Source organism: Parus major, chromosome 1 (genome assembly GCF_001522545.3).
Source record: "Parus major isolate Abel chromosome 1, Parus_major1.1, whole genome shotgun sequence".
NCBI classification, from domain to species: Eukaryota; Metazoa; Chordata; class Aves; order Passeriformes; family Paridae; genus Parus; species Parus major.
The window spans coordinates 51,514,270-51,534,052 of record NC_031768.1 but is presented as its reverse complement, the minus strand read 5'-3'; the positions used below and the strand labels follow the sequence as shown (position 1 = coordinate 51,534,052).

General features: G+C 38.3%; 1 protein-coding gene across 1 annotated transcript in view; it reads left to right on the top strand.

Annotated features, from left to right (window-relative positions):
- The first annotated feature begins 16,740 nt into the window (after nt 1-16,740).
- The window catches only part of LOC117244298, a 4,332-nt gene continuing 1,289 nt past the window's right edge, over nt 16,741-19,783 (top strand). The window contains exons 1-10 of the mRNA XM_033513860.1: nt 16,741-16,774; nt 16,870-16,969; nt 17,034-17,276; nt 17,379-17,562; nt 17,648-17,749; nt 18,029-18,153; nt 18,230-18,392; nt 18,479-18,683; nt 18,771-18,927; nt 19,074-19,777. Coding sequence (XP_033369751.1) covers nt 16,741-16,774; nt 16,870-16,969; nt 17,034-17,276; nt 17,379-17,562; nt 17,648-17,749; nt 18,029-18,153; nt 18,230-18,392; nt 18,479-18,683; nt 18,771-18,927; nt 19,074-19,777 — 2,017 coding nt within the window. The remainder of the gene's footprint in view (nt 16,775-16,869; nt 16,970-17,033; nt 17,277-17,378; nt 17,563-17,647; nt 17,750-18,028; nt 18,154-18,229; nt 18,393-18,478; nt 18,684-18,770; nt 18,928-19,073; nt 19,778-19,783) is intronic.

The window sequence follows — 19,783 nt, the reverse complement described above, 5'->3', positions numbered from 1 at the left end:
GATAAAGGAGATCAAATTAGATGATCTGATGAAACTTCTGGTATTAAAATATATGAAACTGTGAAGAGTTAACCAATAAACCATATGGTGATAATTTTTTCTGTCTTACTCTGCCATTTATATACAATAAATTCTCCAAGAACAGAGAGAACCTACTCCAGAGCCTTGTCTTTCCCTGTCATTTGCATAATTATATCTACTTCTGAAGGCTAAATTCTGTGTAGTTAGGCAGTTGTGCCTTGATAGAAAGAAAAATCCTGAGTATTTGATGCTCTAGTCATGAAAGAACAAAAAGAAGCTTAATAAACACAATCTCCCAGAACCTGCTGCTAAAACTCCAAAGTTAATTGCATTTATCAACTTCTCAAATCTTCTGAAATTTACTGAGATAAAGCTTATTTTTGTCAAACAAACAAATTAGCAAGTTCACATACTGACAATATTGGAACTAGTGAATTAAAGGTAACTTTCTGCTCTCAAAAACTGCCATATTGATAATAGCAATCCAAATAACGTTGGATTACTTTTTAATCAAATAGCCTCTTCTCTGATCTGAGTCACAACTGATGCAGGAAAGTCTTGTGGTGTGCTGTGCATAATTTATTGCCAGGATGAATAGAGTTATTCCATAAAACTCACCTCCAAACACATGTATCAGCCCACCTCCAAACAGGTTTTTTTGCTGCAGGCTGGTTGGGCTCCGAACACTGTTAACAGCAATTTTTCAACACATTGCCGTAACAATATAAATCCTTACAGTGGGTTTGAGGACAAGTCACTAATCTTCCCTTTTAGACAGTATCCTATCTAAGTAGCCAGCAATATTATTCCTTTACTTCTCAGATTGAAATGATTGTTCTAAAAATAATTTAATTACACATTTTGAGTATTTGTTTAAAACATTGCAGGAAATGTTTTTGTTGTCCATCCTACACACCATAATAGTCCTTGGCTTTTCAGAATTCTTGGTTCTACAATGTAATATATGACTTTTGCATTCCTTCTTGTTTTTCTTCTGAATCAAAATACTAATGCTTAAAGATATAGAAAAGATTTCATAGCATTTAGATTTGTAATAGGAACAATCTAATAAAAAAATTCTTCATCTATTAATTCTGTCTACCTTTCTTTTGCTGATAAAGTCAGTACTGTTAGGATTATTATTTAACTTCTGGTGGTTTTTTTAAAAAAAAAATCTACACTTCTATGTATTGGGGTTTTTTCTTATCAGAAAACTGAATAATCCGTATGTTGAACCAATTTTTACAACTGCTATTTCATCAAGCTGATCTGCTAAATTGTGTTCCTCCTCAGTTACTCTGTTCTGATATATATGCCTCGACTTTTCTAACCCGTGTGTGAACTTGATGTAACCTTTGTTTAATTTAAATTGTAGCAGTGAAATAAAAAGAGCTTTAAAATTTAGGACACTTCGTAAAGGATGTCCAACAGTTAGGCAGCAGTTATCTGATACATTTAAAACAGATAAGGATAAAAATAAAGATATTTCTCTGTTTCTGTAGTGACAAAGCTTTTTGTTAAGTCTCTTCTTCAAATGTTCTGACTATGTAGGGAACATCTTAAAGCTTGCAACAATGAAAACTGAAGGAGAGGATACAAATAATTTAACCTAACCAAAAGGAAACAAAATCTTTAAACTTCTTTTAAAGTTCAGGTTTTGGGTTGAAAGATACCATGGGGAGATGATAGATTTGCTGCCGCTGAATTAAATTAAGCACCTATAAATTATATCACCTTGACTACACTTCTCTCCCAAATCCTCACATTGAACGAAGATTCATTACAGAATGTCAGCTTGACATGAATTTTAAATGAGTGAATTCTCAACTAGTTAATTACAAGTAGAATCTAGTTCTTTGTATTTCTGGAGCAAAGAAGAAATATGTTACCCAAGCCCTTCTGAAACATAAAAATTGCATTATAAATTTAATAAAACTAGAAACTCAACACAGCCTAACCAGACTTCCAGGATGACTGCTAGGAGAGAGAGGTGAGGTGACAGTGAGAAAAAACTTATCTGAGAGACATCTGCATGGACTGCATTGCCCACCAATCAGAATCAAGTATTCTCAATGCAATACATGAATTCTGTAAATTGGGGAAGTCCTATGACCATGTCTACCTTGTTGAAACCATAGTAAGGAAAATTTTGCTATCTCAGGATTTTTGACAGCATAATTATTAAGAAATAAAACTGAGGACATTTCTGTGTTAAGTAGTTGGCCATATCAGCTAGATGACAAAGAATTCATCAGAGTTGGGTGTGTTTTGTTTTGTTTTGTTTTGTTTTGTTTTATAGCTACAACATAAAATGTTGTAATACAAAGACTTTATTTTAAAGAGATAAAATTTAGAAATATTTATTTTGCACACAGATATGATACACTCATTTTCTGGGGTTTTTTGCCTGTCAATATAATCCTTACAAGTAATTTAAAAATACCTTTGCAATATTTCCTATTTTGATTTATTAGTATTCAGAACAAGTTTTCCTCTGATTAATCCTTGATGTAGGAAGCTAAGAAATGAAATATTAATACAATCTGGGGATGTACTATAACTGCAATTCCTTTTTCCTAATTAGAAACTTGAACATTTTGTATAACAAGCTGCATTTCTCCTCACATGAGCTGGATTACAAAAATAGCAGCAGAAAGACCACCAATATGACAAAACAAAAAAGTGGGGAAGAATTATGAATAATCACAAGCTAAAGTATTTAAAATAATAATCAGGTGAAGAAGTGATCCACCAACCTGTAATACACTTTTTAAAAACAGGGAAGCGCACTTCACACAGTCATTCCTTCTCATTCAGTATCTTTATAAAAAGACTTTGCAGAATATGACATTTTGGGTAAGAATACATCAGAAATTTTGGAATCCAATTCTCTAGGTACTAAAATCTGTTTAAAAGGTAGACATGAGTGGAGCAGTGTACTTCATGATATTAACATGTACAGCATTTTTATTTAATATGAAACTATTTATCTCAAAAAACATTAGCCATTAAATATTGTTATGATTCTATTATTTATTACATCATTATAACATGAAATTGATGTTATATAATTTTATTTAGAGTAATAATTAAAAGAAGGACCATCCTTCAAGGTACATTCTGGGATGCCCTCCAGGAAAATATCCTGTGGAGATGGGAACCTTCTGATCATGGAATCCTTTCCACAGTTATGGACCATGCCTATTCCTTCATTGGGCACTGCCAGTCTTAGGGTCAAAAGGAAGAAGGAAGACAATAATTTATTTCTGATTCCATATGCAAAGCCAATAAAGCATTCAAACCACTGGAGTCCTCAAGAGGTTTAACTGCTACATGCCTTTGGCAAAGGGGAAACCAAACTGCCATAAGTACTTGCAGAGTCTGCAATGGCAAGGAGTTACTTTGGATAAGAGATGGCCAGACAGTCTTCACAGTTCCCACAGGCCCTATTGAAGGAAAAAATTACTGAACTATTGAACTATTGAATTATTGAACACAACATGGATGACTTGAAAATACCAGCTGATTTTTTTATTAATTCTTTTCTTTTTTGTGTGTGTGTGAGCATTTGTTATTTTTTCCTAATTGAACCTAAATCAAAAGGGCTTTTCTAACTGAACCTTCCTGAAAAATCTTGGAAGAGCTTTTACTCTTCTGTCTGTGTAATTAATGTTCAAACCAACTTATAAAGTCCCAGTGCAAGTGCAGAAATGTTACTGATTAATAGTTTAACTACATACTGGACAAGATTCTCTTGTTTCTTGGTCTATGGACTCAGAGAATTCAAAGGTCATGAAGACACTGACTTTGGACTGAATAAAAGATTTTAGTCATGAGGACTTTTAAATAAATAACTATAACCTCGAAAAAAGGCATTGTCAGTTTACATATACAACATACTGCTTTGAGAAAAATCAAACCATATTTTAATTATGAATGTGTTAAATGAAAGATTTCTTCCTCAATGTAAATATAAATTTATAATGATAAATTAAATAGAATGAAGAACAAAAAAAAGCCAAACCAAAACCAACACCAAACCAAATTCATTCCCCTTCATTAACAGCTATGAAACTTTCTAATAATCAATTAGCAGAATGGTTTGATAAGAAGAACAAAAGATTGTTTCGAAGTATTGTCATAGTCATGTTAACATAAATAGTGGTTTAAATGTATGGCACTTGACAGAATTTCTTACTTCTGCAGCAGTTCTTTGAAAAGAGCATGGCCTGTATTTGTATTCCTGTTTCAATTGAGGGAAGCTGTGCTGTTATGCAAAGTAAATTAAATGCTGTTATGCATTTAATGAGAATGAAGACGTCAGAGAGTGAAATACTGACAGTATCATTGCTGCCTCTTTTCTCATTTCTCAGAATCTTCTCATTTTATTGACACCCACTTTCTAGAATGCAGGGAGCTAATATTGCTTGCCATTAAATTTGGACACATAGTTTTCCCTTTTTTTTTAAAAAAATAAATTTAATTTTTAATCAAGATTCTAAATCTTCCCCCTTCTTTTTTCTGTGTTTCTCAGAATTCTTTTGTCTGTTTTTTTTGTCTAACCTAAGCTTACTACCAGTCACCTAAACACATCCATTTGCCTGGTCCCTTGTTTCAGTCAGTGAAGGGGAATAAGTCTTTCCAAAGGGCTCTTCTTTCCTTATTAATATATTTTTGTAAAGAGCCTCTGGAAGTAGTAATTTCTTCATATTAAAAGTATTAAACTAGTTCAAGCTTTACCCATGTAAAAAAATTGATTGAGACTAACTCAGCTTCAAGAAGTATTTGTCAATTGTATTTATGAAGCTACTTCTGTCTGGAACAAAACTGGTCTATCCCCTTGTCTCTGGTTCAAATCTATCCTTTTTTCATCATTTCCTTTGAGCAGCTAGCACCTTTTTTTAGTGTAATGTTTACCACATCACCAGGACAAAATCAAGCATTTACCCAAGGTACCTCATTCTGTATTCTTGTCTCATTTGAGATACATTTCAATGTATAAGGAGCATTCTCAAACATGAAAAATACCATGGAAAATTATACCTCAATTTTAATACCTTTCAAATATTTCTTTTTTGTGATTAAATACATTTAATAATGAACACTATCATCAGTTGTACAATGGTAGCATACTTGAAGTCTAATTTGAATGGCACTTGAGCTATACATGAATTCAAAATAAGTTGAGTTAATCCATTCTTTAACATAGATTAGAAAAGAAAGAATGGAAAGGTCTTCACAAAATTCAATGATCAACTTATTCTTTCAGACAAAAGGAGAGGAGGCATTTTTCCTTATGCAAAAACAACAAAGAATGATTATCAATCATCTAAATTATCTGTACACAAAGTAAGATATAGAATAATTCAAGGAGACATAGAAGTCATTAGATGTCAGATAGTTCTATCTCATTAGCACAATAAAAACTTAGTTTGATGTTTCACATCATTTGATGATCAGAGAGCAAGATCCATACATAATTGATAAAAACAGAGAGAAGCTGGAGATTAGGACAAAAACTTATTTCAAAATCATTAAAATGCCAAGGGAATTGGAATTTGAGGAAACAGAGAACTTACCTTGTTTATATGATAATGCTTAAATAAAATAAAGAAAGAATGGATGCTAAAGTTGTTCAAACTTTTTGCACCCTAAGATGTAACTGTAATTCTCAGACTTATGTTTCTATGCATTTCTAAAAAATCTTTAGGGCACTTTTTGTAATTTTAGCTGGGTGTATGCTCTTAATTCTGACCCTTTTACTAATAAATGCACACTTTATGAAAGCGAGTCACCTTATTAAACACGGTGGTGAGAAATTAACCAGAGGAAATGGCATACTTGATCTTCTTGCTATCAAAGTTACTACTGAGTGCAGGAGAATGAAAGAATCTTGGTGGTGGTCACCCAAACCTGTTGAATATAATGTATACAGGGAGTGTATACTTGAAGTTCCCAGAAAATTCAAAACAATGATTGTAATAAAGGAAATATTCAAAACAAAGTATTGAATCAAGGTTGTACTCCCAACAGTTTATCTGGTCAAATAAAATAGATTACTTCATCAAAAGGAGGAAATAAATATAAGTGACTTTGTACAGTTTTATGAGAGACATATGCCAAAATATTTGGGTTGGGTTTTTTGGTTTTTTTGTCAAAAAACTAATGCATAAGTTTTACATTTTAGTGCAACTTTTGTACTTAAAAATGCTTCATATTATTAGTTTCTAGCTTTGAAGATATGACTTTGCATTCCAAAGTCATAAAATAGTCACTAGGGAGATAGGGAGAATATTTTGCTTTGATCCTTGTATTTACAGAATAGTGGTTGTCATGAGGCCTCTGTCACAAGAGCACAGTAAAATTAAAGGAAGTTTTTACAAAAAAAATTATTTGTTTATTTAAAATATTCAAGGTATTTTCCTACTGTATTTTCCTGTATGTTGAAAAATATTTGGAAAAAGTTTTGGAGTAATCATGACCCAAGTTATACCACCATTTTTTCAGATACTTGGAGGAGGAATGCATGCACCATGTGGCTGAACATTATAAAAGCAGTTACTGTTTTAGGGGGAGTCCATATCCAGAGATAATGGAATTTTTTGCAATCATCTTCATCATGTATCAGACTAAGGGAGGAACAAAGAAAAGTTTTCAAAATTCAAACACAAAGAAGAGATAGCTGCATTTTTACAGGAGATGAAAATAAAGCAAAAATTAAGCAAAACAAAAAATACTTTTTGTATCACACACAAGCTTTTAATGAGATTCTCATTCTATAAATCTTACAAATCTATCATCCTCAGGGTTTGGTTTTTGTTTTTTTTTATGGTGGCCAGTTTATGCCTCATCCTCTCTGTTCTTATTACTTATATTGTTTTGAAATATTAAAATTATAAAAATCCAGGCTGACTCAAAACAAAAAGCAGATTGAATATATTGGCATTGTGGTATCAACTATCTGAATCATAACCAAACAACTTAATAAGGGAGGATTTTAGTAGCTTTTGGCATTCCACAAATCTCAGATGATAGTTCTGCATTACTCATTATCAACTGACCCTCCAACTGGAAAAAAATGAAGATACTTTTTCAAATAAAGACTGAATATATTAAAGAAATATGTCTGTCACAGAATCACTCTCTTCTGTCATTCTTTTACCTCTTCTGTTCGTGTATATACATAGGGCTATACATATATATATATATGTAAGTCAAATTGATATTTTCTCTTTGCTGTTTTCCCTTCACTTTTTGAATGAATGAATGAATGAATGAATGAATGAATGAATGAATGAATGAATGAAATGCTACAGTATTACTCTGAGTCACATACATTTTTTTTTAAAAGGTGATTTTTTTTAAAAGGTGGGATTCTGCAGGTAATTAGTACTGCATTCAAATACTTCTAACAGCATCAGAGAGCTAAATTTAGCTGTTCTCCAAGATTCTACATCTGTTACGTGTCTACTTTGCCACAACCATTTTTCCAGTTTGAAAAGTAATGGTATCAATGGTCAATGTTTGACAAATATAGACAAAGAACATTTAGTGAAAATTTCATATATCCATTTAGTTTCAGATGGCTTAAGTTTTAAGAAATGTATAGCCCTATGCAAAGTTTTACAGCATGAATAGTTGAGAGTAGATGATAGAAATCCAGCTAAATGTATTTGTGTTTGAATACTTTGCAGTCAACTGGAAGTATGGTCTATATATATTTCCAGATCTTTTTTACCTGATTTCCCTAAGCTATTTTCAATTAAAGTGATCACTGTAATGCAAGGACATGTAATGTATAGACTAAACATGAATGAGAAGACAGTTTTCTGTCACAGAAGCAGGTAAAATGTTAATAAAATTTTGCCTGCTGTGAATTGTAAAACGTATCCTTGGGAAATTATCAGATTAATTTAAGGAGCAAAGTACTCACATTTAGTCTGAAACAATGGCTTTGTGTACAAAATAGCAAAACCTGAAATTTAGAGAAAAAGTGAGCTTCATTCAATAATTAATTTAAATTTTGAAAGCTAATCAAACACTTCATTGAGCATAATGGATACTCATCATGCAATAAGGTAGATCTCCAGAGGAACAAAATGAAATTGATTCAAGGACTTTAAGAACACAGACTTATAAAAATAAAGTCCGCTATTCAGTAACTTTAAAACATCATTTAAAGTGATGTAATCTAGGACACATTTTGACTGAATAGACATATTTGATATGCATGTATCATGTATCTATCTATCTACCTGTTTTCAAAGACACAGTTATGAAGGAATCTGAACATGACATCTGTTACACTGCTTACTGTAAATTAACTTATATTTCGTTCTCATAGCAATACCTTAAAAATTTAGATATAAGCCAGAACAAAAATAAAACACCTCTTCAATGTAAGCCCAAGTTCTTCTCAAACACAGGTTACATTGGTTTATGCTTTTCTGCTTATTATTATGATATAAAAAATATTTAGATGAGATAATAATATCTGTAAGTGAATGTACATATTTATGACTGATTTTGAAAACAGAAGCCCAAAAAACACTGCTGTCTAGTTTAGAACTTCTAGCCAAAAAACAATGACTTGAAAGCAAATGCAACTTTGCAGATCCTGGTAGAAGAATGACTTTGAAAGTAGAAAGCATGTTCCAAATAATAATCTTTATTAAATAATTCAGTTATCACAATGCATTGTTTACATGAAAAACATCTTAGCACTGAATACATCAAGGGGGATGCTGAATTTATTTAAATGTTTTTCCTAAAATGAAATATTTGTCTTTTTTAGTTCTCTGATAAGACTCCTTCACGTTTCATTATCTGATAGAACAGAAACTAAAAAAAGAGGAAGTAAGATTATCTCATTTCATGGAATGCAAAAAAAAGTGTAAAAACATTCAAGGACACCAGATTAATTCATAGAGGAAACATACTGTATAAACTATAATACGTATATATGTATAAAATACAGCATTTGAACATGCTGTATCTTTACAGAGTGATAGGATAACAATAGCTGATTTTATAGAACCTGTTTAACAAAAGAAAGAAAGAAAGTGAAATTGATTGGTTGTCTTTAAAAAAGAGAAAGGAAATAGCCATATTAAATAGGTTTGACAAAGGAATTAATCACTGGCACATGACCACAAAGGTAGAGGCACACACGAGTGAGTTTCAAAGTCTAAAGTATCCATGTTTCTAAGATTCAGTTTCCTCAAATTTTTCATAAATGCCTCTGAAGAAAATATCTGTACCACAGAAGGTAAATATGTAGGTATCCTGTTTTTACTCTGACCAGAACTCAGGAATAAGAAATAAGTAATGCTATATGTTTCATGAAATGTCTGGCAAAAATAAAATAATAATAGAAAATTCTCTCTCTTGCACTCAGTTGCACTTTGAGAAATTAATTATCTTTATGAAGGCAGAAAAAATTTAATCTTTTTAACTAGAGCTTGTTTTTTTTCAAATTATCTCATTTTGCAGAGGGTCCAAACTTCAGCAGAAAAGAAAGATGATGTATATCTATATAAACATATATGTATTCTTTTTTTATATTTTTTCCCTGAAACACTTGATCTTATACAGTAATCAAATTATCCTCTAGAAGATACAAAGGAACATATTTATCTGTTTAAAAATAATGTGACCAGAGACACCTGAGGCTATTTGAGACATTTTCCTGCTGTTGGTAGATATGACAGTGGATTTAAAAAGATTCACTCTGCCTCTCTAGCAGCAGTTAGAGGCAAAACTAGATACCTGAGAGTGTCTAAAATACTGCTGTGATCATTTTTAAAAATTGTAAATTAGGGTGTCTGTCCAATGAGTTAACAAGTTTCATCACCAAGGTGTAGATAGCAAGTTTCTGAATGATGGGCAGCTGACTCCAGGCAAAATGATTTCTGATAGAAATAAGAAAGAAAAAAAAATTGAAAAAATCTCTGTAGGATACTGAGTCAGTATTTTCTATCTACAGCTTATGATTTATATTTTATAGATTTAGATTTATATTTTATAATGTGACAAGATAGTAGCGAAGGATCATCCTATATTATAGAAAGGCTAAACCTTGACCTTGAGATAAGGCATCTGTAACCTTTAGAGTAAGATTAATGTGGTTGTCTGTCTGGAAACCAACTGTTTTTATTTATTTTCAAATCAAAATTTGTTCAATGGACCCTTTCATCTATTCTTCTTTAGGACAATACAAACTAAAGAAAGATCAGCTGCAGCTTTGAGATGAAAAAAATCATCTTGATCTATAGGGAGGGGGATGCCAATAGAACATTCCTGAAACAGTTTTTAATCACATTCTATTTGTATGGCTTGCATATTCTGATCTCTTTAGCCCATGTTAGGAATATGATTGCTTTGCAGATTTCTAGGAAATTAATTTTAGTGAGTATGACAGTAAATATCTGATATGCAGAGATCCTGTGAGGAAAAGCAATCACTAAAGAGAGAGAATGATGTTGTAGGACAGGTAATTAGGTAAGCAAAGAAGGGACAAGAGGGGTAGAAGTCTGTTTAATGGTGTTTCTTCTCCACAAAAGCTATTTTTATTTCTAGCATGACAAACCCTAGGACACAAACATTTCCCCCATAGCAGTGAGAAATCCCTTTGGCAAGTAAAAAACTTTATCATGCATTAAAAATGTATGTGTTTATCTACAGGATACCAATTTGTTTTCAAATGAAGAAGGCCAGAGATTGTTATATGTGCAAGAGATTCTCTTTCACTAGTAATTTATTATTAGTCATTATGTTCAATTATGGTCACAGAGAGTAAAGAAAACTCAACAGTTGAAATCTGACTATGCAGCCGGGATATAACCCCTTTCCTCTTTATCTTTTCAATGGCTTCCCAGGCAAAGTCCTGGCTCTGTTCAGTGAATTTTCCTGCCAGTTTTTGAATCACACATAGCCTGCCAGGTCTCTCCTAACACACATCTGCTGCTGTACTGATTCCCCTCAGTAACCTGCTGCTCTATCAGATGCAGGCTGAAGTTACTGCTCCTGCCAATGCAGGACATGCTGAGACCATGCCCAGTGGCTGGGCTGGCCCCAAATGTGGGACTCTGCCATTGCTGCTTCTGCCTGGTTACCATTCAGCAGCCTGAATTTCCTGTTGCAATACTTCTCTTGTCTCAAAAAGACCCAAAACCACTTCTGAACACACCTGTACAAGTCTAAAGAGTGAGGCACCTTTTGTAATCATGTTGAATAAATTCTTGTCTACCTTCCTGTATGTCTCCCCTGCTTTTGGATTTTGTTTTGGCACTATGTCCTGATCTGAATGTAATTTATTTTATTTTTTTTTAATTTAAAAATTTTATTTTTTGGGTTTTCATTAGAATTTAACAGTGCTAGGTTAACGTAGATGAAAAAGAATTTATTGAGCACTACTCTGACATGTGTGTTAACACCAAAACTTATATTTGGAATGAGTTCCTTGTTACAATTTTGTGTTAAAGAATCACAGAGCTGGTGCTTTGTTTTCCACTTATTAAAAACAGAAAAGTTTCCAGAAGCTGAGAGATCAAGCAGCTATCTATCTTCAAAGAAACTCCACTGTGTGCCAACAGCCACCTCACTCTCATGAAGAGCTAAAATACTGAGCTGACAAAACTTCACCTAGGCACATGTGTTATTTAACACACATTATTTCCCACCAGTTTCTATATTTAGTATCAGAAACAGTGTTTAACTGGACCTCATGCAACCCCAAATCCTTTTTCTTTTCTTTTCAATGAGTTAGTTGCTCAGTTAGTGGTTATTCAAGTTATATTTGACAGCATGAGAGAGTGGAAGAAACAATTTTCTGAAAAATAATCCATAGAGTAAGCATTTTTGGAACAGTATTTGATCAAATACATCTCTTATGGAAATCAGTGTTAAATAAAAAAAGTGCAATTACACACACACACACTTTAATTCTGTGTGTACACATATACATTTATTTATGTCTTTATTTATTTACATAAAGGGGAAATTTCCTCAGAGGTTAAGCATGTTTCTATACTGTAGAAGTTCATAGAGTGTGCGGTTTAAATAGCATATAACCCCTTGAGAGATCACAGCATATATTACCATAACTGTTGTTGCTCAAGAAGTTAAAAAATTTAACTTTTCATTATAAAAATCTGCATGGCCACACTTTTCAGCATAAATTTAATTCAGTCTAAATAACACATCTGTTACTCTAACTGGCTGGTTTAGGTAGGTTTATTACTTCTGGAGTGCTAGCAATATATTTTATAAGGGAAGATAGAAGAAGAATATGCCCTAAGATTCTATTGCATATTAGAGTTACTGCTGTCCTAAGGCCTTAGATGTTATTTTTATTCCCAAGAGGGGAATCTTTTTAATGGGTTTCTGTGAAAAATCCCTGCTGGACATGTGGGTCATATGACTATAGGAATTGGAATTGTCAACAACATGCATTTTGAAAATACATTTTCAATTCTCTCTGTTTGTGTAATGGTTTTGAGCCTTCAGGGTTTCCATTTTCAAATGTTTACTTCTTCTAGCCTAAGCACTAGAAACTATACTCTTTTATTCATGACAGCAGAAATGCTTCTATCACTAAAACATTCTAGAATCTAGGAATCAAGGAAAACATGCATGAGTTTATGTACATGCATTTTATAAGTATTTATATAAATAATATACATATCCATGTATATGTATCTATTCTATACAATATACAAATATAGACCTACAGGCCATCTCTATTAATACTACTCCCTTTCTTCCTCAGTGATAAGTTCTTCAGCATCACCACTATCACTATCACCTTGGAAACACCTTTGGTTCAAAATAAAAATCTGTTTTATGCAGTAAATCAATATAAGTAATTGTGATGACAAACGGAGAAGAATATTGATTTGGGTTTGAAATTTTCCCTTTGTTTTCAGACAGTTTTTTGTAGTTTTCTAGGTTCACATTAATCCTGAATCATAAAATATCCATGAAAGAAAAAATTTACAAAAAAAAATATCCTTGTCAAGAACTATCACATTCATAGTACTGATTATGACTGCTATTTGATTGTGCCCCCTGTATGCTCTCTGAGCTCAGCCAGAACACTCCCGTTCTCAAAGTGTACCTATCAACTTGTTCTCTGTTATGGAAGAAAAGTGTTTTCAGAGAAGCATCCATTATTATTTAGCCAACAAAACCAAAGATTGGAGTTTCATTACTTCCTGAGCACACAACAAGTGAAAATTTTTCCTTTTTTAATTTCTCTCCTGAGAAATAAATATTTCAGTATTGACCTTAATAGTTTGGAAGACTAGAAAAGATTCCAGGAGCGCAAGTTTTTTGCTTTACATATAATATGTGAAAAAATTCAAGTTATTTTCCATAAACGTTTTCTCCCTTATGTCCACTGGTCATCACAAATTCATCCTGACATTGTTAGATCATGAAGACTACAACAGTTAAAACTTGCTGTATCTAAATTTACACCTTTTTTACATTTGATTTTTATATTATATAGTTTTCCTACTATGTAAATAAAAGGTTGTTTGGGTTTTTTTCTGTGACATATGTACACACAGACATTTTAGCATATCACAGGTTCCTACAGTGATTTGAAAACTTTTGATCTAAACTTGTGATTTCTGAAAAAGGAATCGACTTCATGTCCTAAAATTATAATATTTTGACTAATGTGGTATATAGTATTCAGACTGTCAGATGGTGTCTTCCATAATTGATTGCCCTTCCAAAATTTCTTCCAAAGTAGGTTATAGTATCTGATAGGCAATAAATTATAATGAAGTGAGTTTTGTCACTGCATTCATAACGTGTCTGATCTTTTGGTGTGTAATTTTACAGCAAGATGGCAAAGATTCGTTTACTTGAGACTGAACATTGTTGATAAAAACTCCTTATGAAAATGCATTTTTTTGACTGCTGGTTTAAAATTTCATATTATGTAGACATTAAATTAAACTGAACAGGGTAATTCTTGCTTTTTAATTTATTTCAATGTAATTATATTTTTTTTCCCATGGATGGACTAAATTAATTTGTGATGTAAATTTTAAATTCATTTTGATGGAGAAAAAAAGCATTCCAAAGTGAAGTTCTGACAAGCTGTTTATTCACTAATATTTAGTTAGGATGCACTTATAAAATACTTCATAGGGAGTAGTAACATTCAGAGCATAAAAATCATATGCTAGTTATTTTTCTGTCAGTAAAGTCTATTCTGAAGATATTGAGTATGTGCACACAACCTCCTGTTTTGCCTGAAATGTCATTTATTTCATGAACCTCATAAAATACCAAGAAAAAATTCAGATTTGGTATTACTACTGTTAGACACTCTCTGCAATTAGTCCTTTCGAGACAAAAACTCTCATTGGCTTCAATGTGCATATTTTTTTTTTCTTATTCTGCATTATAAAAAGAACAAATCCATGGAATCTTAGATGTAAAATTTTCATCAGGAAAGATCATTCTTCAACAAGAACTGGTTGGGTTTGTGCAGGGAGAGCAGTGGCTGAGTTGTCAGCTGCAACTTCAGCGAGGCTTTGTCCGTGCCTCCCATAACATGCTCCTGAGGCAGCTCAGGGAGAGTGGGGTCGAGAAGTGGACAGTGGAGCTCCAAACTCAGAGGGCAGTGACCTCAGGGGGCCATGCTGGGGCCAGCCGTGTTTGCCTTATTCCCCAGTAACTTGGCAGAAGGGATGGAGGGTTCCCTCAGCACGTTTGCTGATAGCACAGAACCTGGAGCAGGGGCTGATGCACCACAAGGCTGTGCTGCCCTCCAGAGTGACCTGGACATGCTCGACAGCTGAGCAGAGAGGGACCTAATGAAGTTACTCAGGAGAAAACCTCTAGAAGAGCTTGAAGCTTTATAATTGCTAGGCAAGAATAGTTGTTTTGCATATTGGAATGTATAAGGTCATGTTGTGATGTCCAGTCAGGGGAACCACTAAATCTCTGTAAGTTACAGAACCAGTTCCTTAACTATGTGAAGAAAGTCTTTGAGGCAAACTGCAAATTCAGAAACTTCACCTAATACTAAGTTCGATTTTCACAATTTTCTGGCATGATGGATGAAGCACAGGGATTCCAAAAGGAATGTGAAAGCAAACCAATTAATCTTCTTTTAGAGTTCACACGTATTTCCTGCTTGTTCCTTGAAGAACTTGCCAAAAAACGTTACTTTTGAAATCCATTCAGAGATCTAATAGGAAAAAATATTGTCCAAAAGTGAGCCTGTTTTTCTGAATAGAAACATGTTTCTTGTGTCAATTCAAGATTTGTACGAGAGTTTGGGGTTTTTGGTGCGTATGCTTTGAATGTAAGTTGCTTCTTTGCAGGACTTTTAAGAATTAGACTTTTAATAATTAGATTGTGCAGCAGAGACAACATTTTACTGCGTCCTGCTGTCCAGTGCTGAAAAGGATTGAGAAAGAGTCGGTGGCTCTGTGTCAATGCATAACTTACAGGAGCAGCACTGGAGCAGTTCCTAGGGCCTGGAGAAGCAAACGGGTTCCTGGTTCTGAGGACAGTGTCCACAGCTCGGGATTGCATGGCTGAGCTCTTCTGGCTCCTTCTGCTTCAATGCCTTGCCAAGACACAGGTTCCCTGCAGAGCCCCAGGTGCAGCTTCCCAACTTACCCCTCTTCCTCTGCCTCCACCCTGCTTCCTGCGTAAAGGCATTCCCTGGCATTGCACCTGCTGTGCCTGCCTCTTAGTTCAGTGAAGGCATTGTTTTCCACCCAAGGGGGCTCTCCCCTGGAGACAGGAACATGGATGAACTCCTCGTGCCCCACCATCAGGCAGGTGCAGGGTATCTCTGCTTGTCAGCCCCTGCCCTGTTTCCCTGGGATCCTGATGACTGTTCTAGAAGTCAATGATCTGGACTTTGCAGGAGCGTGTTTGCAAAGATGTGAATGCAAAAACTCTACAAGAACTGCTGTGTGTGTCCTGTGTTGACTTTTTTCAATATATTTGCTGGTAGGAAAGCATGGACCAAACTGGCAAAGTTCTTTAATGAGGGAAAAGCATTTGACTCCTGAGCTGAGTACTGTTGCAAGCTCTCCAGTCAGATGTACAAGGTAATCTTTCATTGAATTTCCTGGGTTTCCATTGAGTCAGTGTAAAGGATGAGCTTTCTCAGGAGCTTAATACCAATTTTTCCACTTAATATGAAATGTCAAATTCATTAGATCATTAGGTGACAGAAGAATTGAGGTTGGGAGGCAGCTGCAGTGGTCCCCAGCTTTATCTCCTCTTCCCAAAAGTGATCAGCACGGGCATGAAATCAGGTACATCTCAGTTTACTGCAGAGAGGTCTTGAGGAAAATGTCGGTTCACCAAGAGCAGGTTTGGAATCTGTGCAGTGCAAGAGACTCTGCACAAGGTCTCTGGGCAACCGACTGCCAGGGACAGGAGCTCTGGCGTGGCCGTGCCTGAACAGCACTTTTCTGCCTACAGTGCCACCCTCGATGGCTGCCCTGGGGCCTGGGATTCAACCCTGCACTTGCTGCAGGAGTCCCTGGCCTGGTTCTGTGCTGACCAAAGGCTTGGAACCATCTCAGAACCTTGATTCCCAAGGGGGTGGCCTCAAGTGATTGCCGGGCAACTGAGGCCATGGCTGCCTCAATCTTGGGAGCAAGATGCTGATGTCAGAGTGGCCATTGTGACGTGTGCGACCAAAGCCCCAAAAGGGAAGGCTGGCCTCAGGCCATGCGTCAGTGCGACCTGACAACGGGAGGAGAAGGTAAGTTAGGGAAGCAGCTGCCCAGGGACAAGAGGGGCCCCACACCTCGGGGCTCTGGGCCTGTGCTGCAGGTTCACTTGCCTCTCCCTTCCCAGAATCAGCGAAGGACGATCCAGAGGAGACGGCAGTGTTCCTCAACGCTAAGACGGGAGCAGACAGTGGACAGGAGCAGGGCTCACGCAGGGCTGACCAGGGGTAGGACCCTCGTGGCTCTGGGCCTGTTCTGCATACTTCCCACACTCTTCTTTCTCCCACAGAGAGAGAGAGGACCAGCACCTGGCGGAGACAGCAGCGTTCCTGCACGGGACTCAGCGCTGACAGCCGCCATGTGCGACAGAGAGCAGGAGGGCCCTGATGGCAGGGAGCCAGGTGAGGGCAAGACAGCCCTCCTGGAGCCTGGCCCACGGCCTGTTGGAGTGGCCAGCATGGGACCCAGAGCAGAGGATCGGGGAGCCAGGAGCTATTCAGCCAGGCCGGGGCTGGAAGCCTTCTTCCTCCCCAAGTGGGGCCCAGCTGGGCCAGGGGGCAGCTGTTGGGAGCCCCGTGCCCGCAATGGCCGCTGCTCTCCAAGGCCTCCAGCCCTGCCCATCAGCCAGGCATGAAGGCAGGGACAGAGCAGCCCCTGGGGCCAATGCTGTGGGCTGAGAGCCCCACAGAGTTGCTCATGCCCGCTGCCATTGGCTCTGTCCCCTGCAGCATGTGTGCTGTGTCGCCGTGCAGAGGCTGACCCGGACATCTGCGGCGACAAACTAGAGAAATACGGACTCTACGCCCATTTGTTCTGCTTGGTGAGTGGCTCCAAGCGCTCCCTCCATTATTGCAATGGGCAGTCCCTGCCACCCTGTCCTCATCAGCTCTTCCTATTTTCTGCAGTATTTTGCCACGTTGCTTTTTCAGCAAGCAAATAAACGTGTTGGACTCCTGGGTTTTCTGCATCAAGATATCCAGCTTGCAGTCAGGCGGGCGGCACAGAAGGTGAGGGCCTGGCAAAAGAGCAGGGAGATTTGTGCCAGGAGAGGATGGCCAGAGCTTAGCCCAGACCCCTACAAAGAAAGGCTGGCTATGCAGCCGGCTGTGGGACAAAGTCTGGCTCCCAGCTGCTCCAAGGTGGCTCTGGCACAGGGGCTTCTTTCACCAGCTGGCTCTGTGGGCTGAGAGCCAGCAGTGGCCCCATCTGGAGCCCTGCCCAGAGCCCTGGGGCTTCCTGGGTAGGCCCCCAGGCTGCTGCTGAAGGGGTTGCTTGACTCATTCCAGCACTGCTGCGTCTGTGGCCAGAGCGGGGCCACCATTTTGTGCTGGAAGGAAGACTGCAACAGATGGTTCCACCTGCCCTGTGCCAAGGAGGGCGGCTGTATCACACAGTATATTACCCCATACAGGTAACTCCTCTCTCCTTCTGGCTACCCCCAGAGAAGGACCAAATCTTTCTCATTATGCCCATCCCTTTGTCCCCAGGTCCTACTGCCCTGAGCACCGTCCAGTGCAGATCGTGCAGGTGACTCCAGAGCTGGGCACTGAATGCCCCATCTGCATGGAGCCAGTGGAGGATAGAAAGACCTTCAAGACCATGGTGTGCCCAGTGTGCAAAAGAGCCTGGTTCCACAGGGACTGCCTCCAGGTGGGAGCCATGCCCTCAGACCTGGGACACAGCAGGTGCTCAGCAGCACCAGGGCCTGGCTCACACTGCTTCTGTTTGCCCTGCAGGGACAGGCCTTGTGTGCTGGTCTTTTGCACTTCCGCTGCCCTCTCTGCAGAGATCATGAGACGTTCCTTGTGGAAATGTTTGTCATGGGGATCCGAATCCCCATCAGGTTGGTGTCCTTCTGCGTGTCTCAGAAGACAAGAGGGTGCAAGTGTCGTGCTGTGCCAGGCCCTGCCCCAGTAGTTCAGGCCCTGTCCCATCCAGGGAGTCTGGACTTCTGATTCTCAGGGGACTTCTCAGGGGACTTGGAAAAGCATTGGACGAAGAGCAGGGTCACCCTGTTATCTCTGTGAGGGCAGGGCAGCAGAAACACATCAGCTTTTCCTTTCTCCATCAGACAGCCAACATGGGAGGACAACAATGCTTTTGCGGATCTAGGAGAGAGGCACGGAAGGTGCAATGTCAGGGAATGCCTTTACCCAAGAGGCAGGGAGGAGGCAGAGGAAGAGGGGTAAGTTGGGAAGCTGCACCCGGGGCTCTGCAGGGAACCTGTGTCTCAGGAAGGACTCAAAGCAGAAGGAGCCAGAGGAGCTCAGCTGGACAATCCTGTTCTGGGACAATTTGTCTTCAGAGCCGTCAACCCGTTTGCTTCCCCAGGCCCTGGGAGCTGCTCCTGTGCTCCTCCTGTGCTGCTGAGGGCACCCACAGGCGCTGCTCTGGCCTAACAGTGAGGACAACCCACTGGGAGTGTGACAGCTGTGCTGGTCTTGGCACAGGTATGAGGCAAAGCAGCCGGGTGTCCCTGGGCTGGGGCCAGGGCCCAGGCCGGGCATGGCAAAGCCCATGGGCTCCTGGAGGGCTGGGTGAAGTGTTCTGGTCTGTCATGGCCTGCTCTAGGCCTGGGAGGCCTTTGACATTCCTGTTTGGCCTTACAGGCTCCAGGGATGAGCCAGAGCTCAATGGCCCTAGCCTGATCAGTCACTCAGGACTGGAATCTTCTCAGGGCCTCTCAGAATCTGAGGCCACCAGCCCCAGCTCCAGCAGCCCGGTGTCATCGGGTCTGGCTCCCCATTCTCCATCTCCAGAGGCCAGCAGCCACAGCAGCCCCCAGCATTCAGCCTCTTCCTTGGCAGACACCGGCAGCCCTAGCACATCAAGGCCAAGACACAGCAGCTCCATGGACCCTGAGGACAGGGTCCATTCCAGGCATGCTGGGCCTGACCGCAGGCGAAACCGCTCTCGCCAGCAAAGTCAGGCCCCAAATAGACATATCCGGTCACGGAGTCACCGTAACAGGAGCAGGAGGACAAGACCAAGGGCTGAGAGGCCCAGGCAAAGACAGACACCATCAAGGGCAGCCCCCAGAC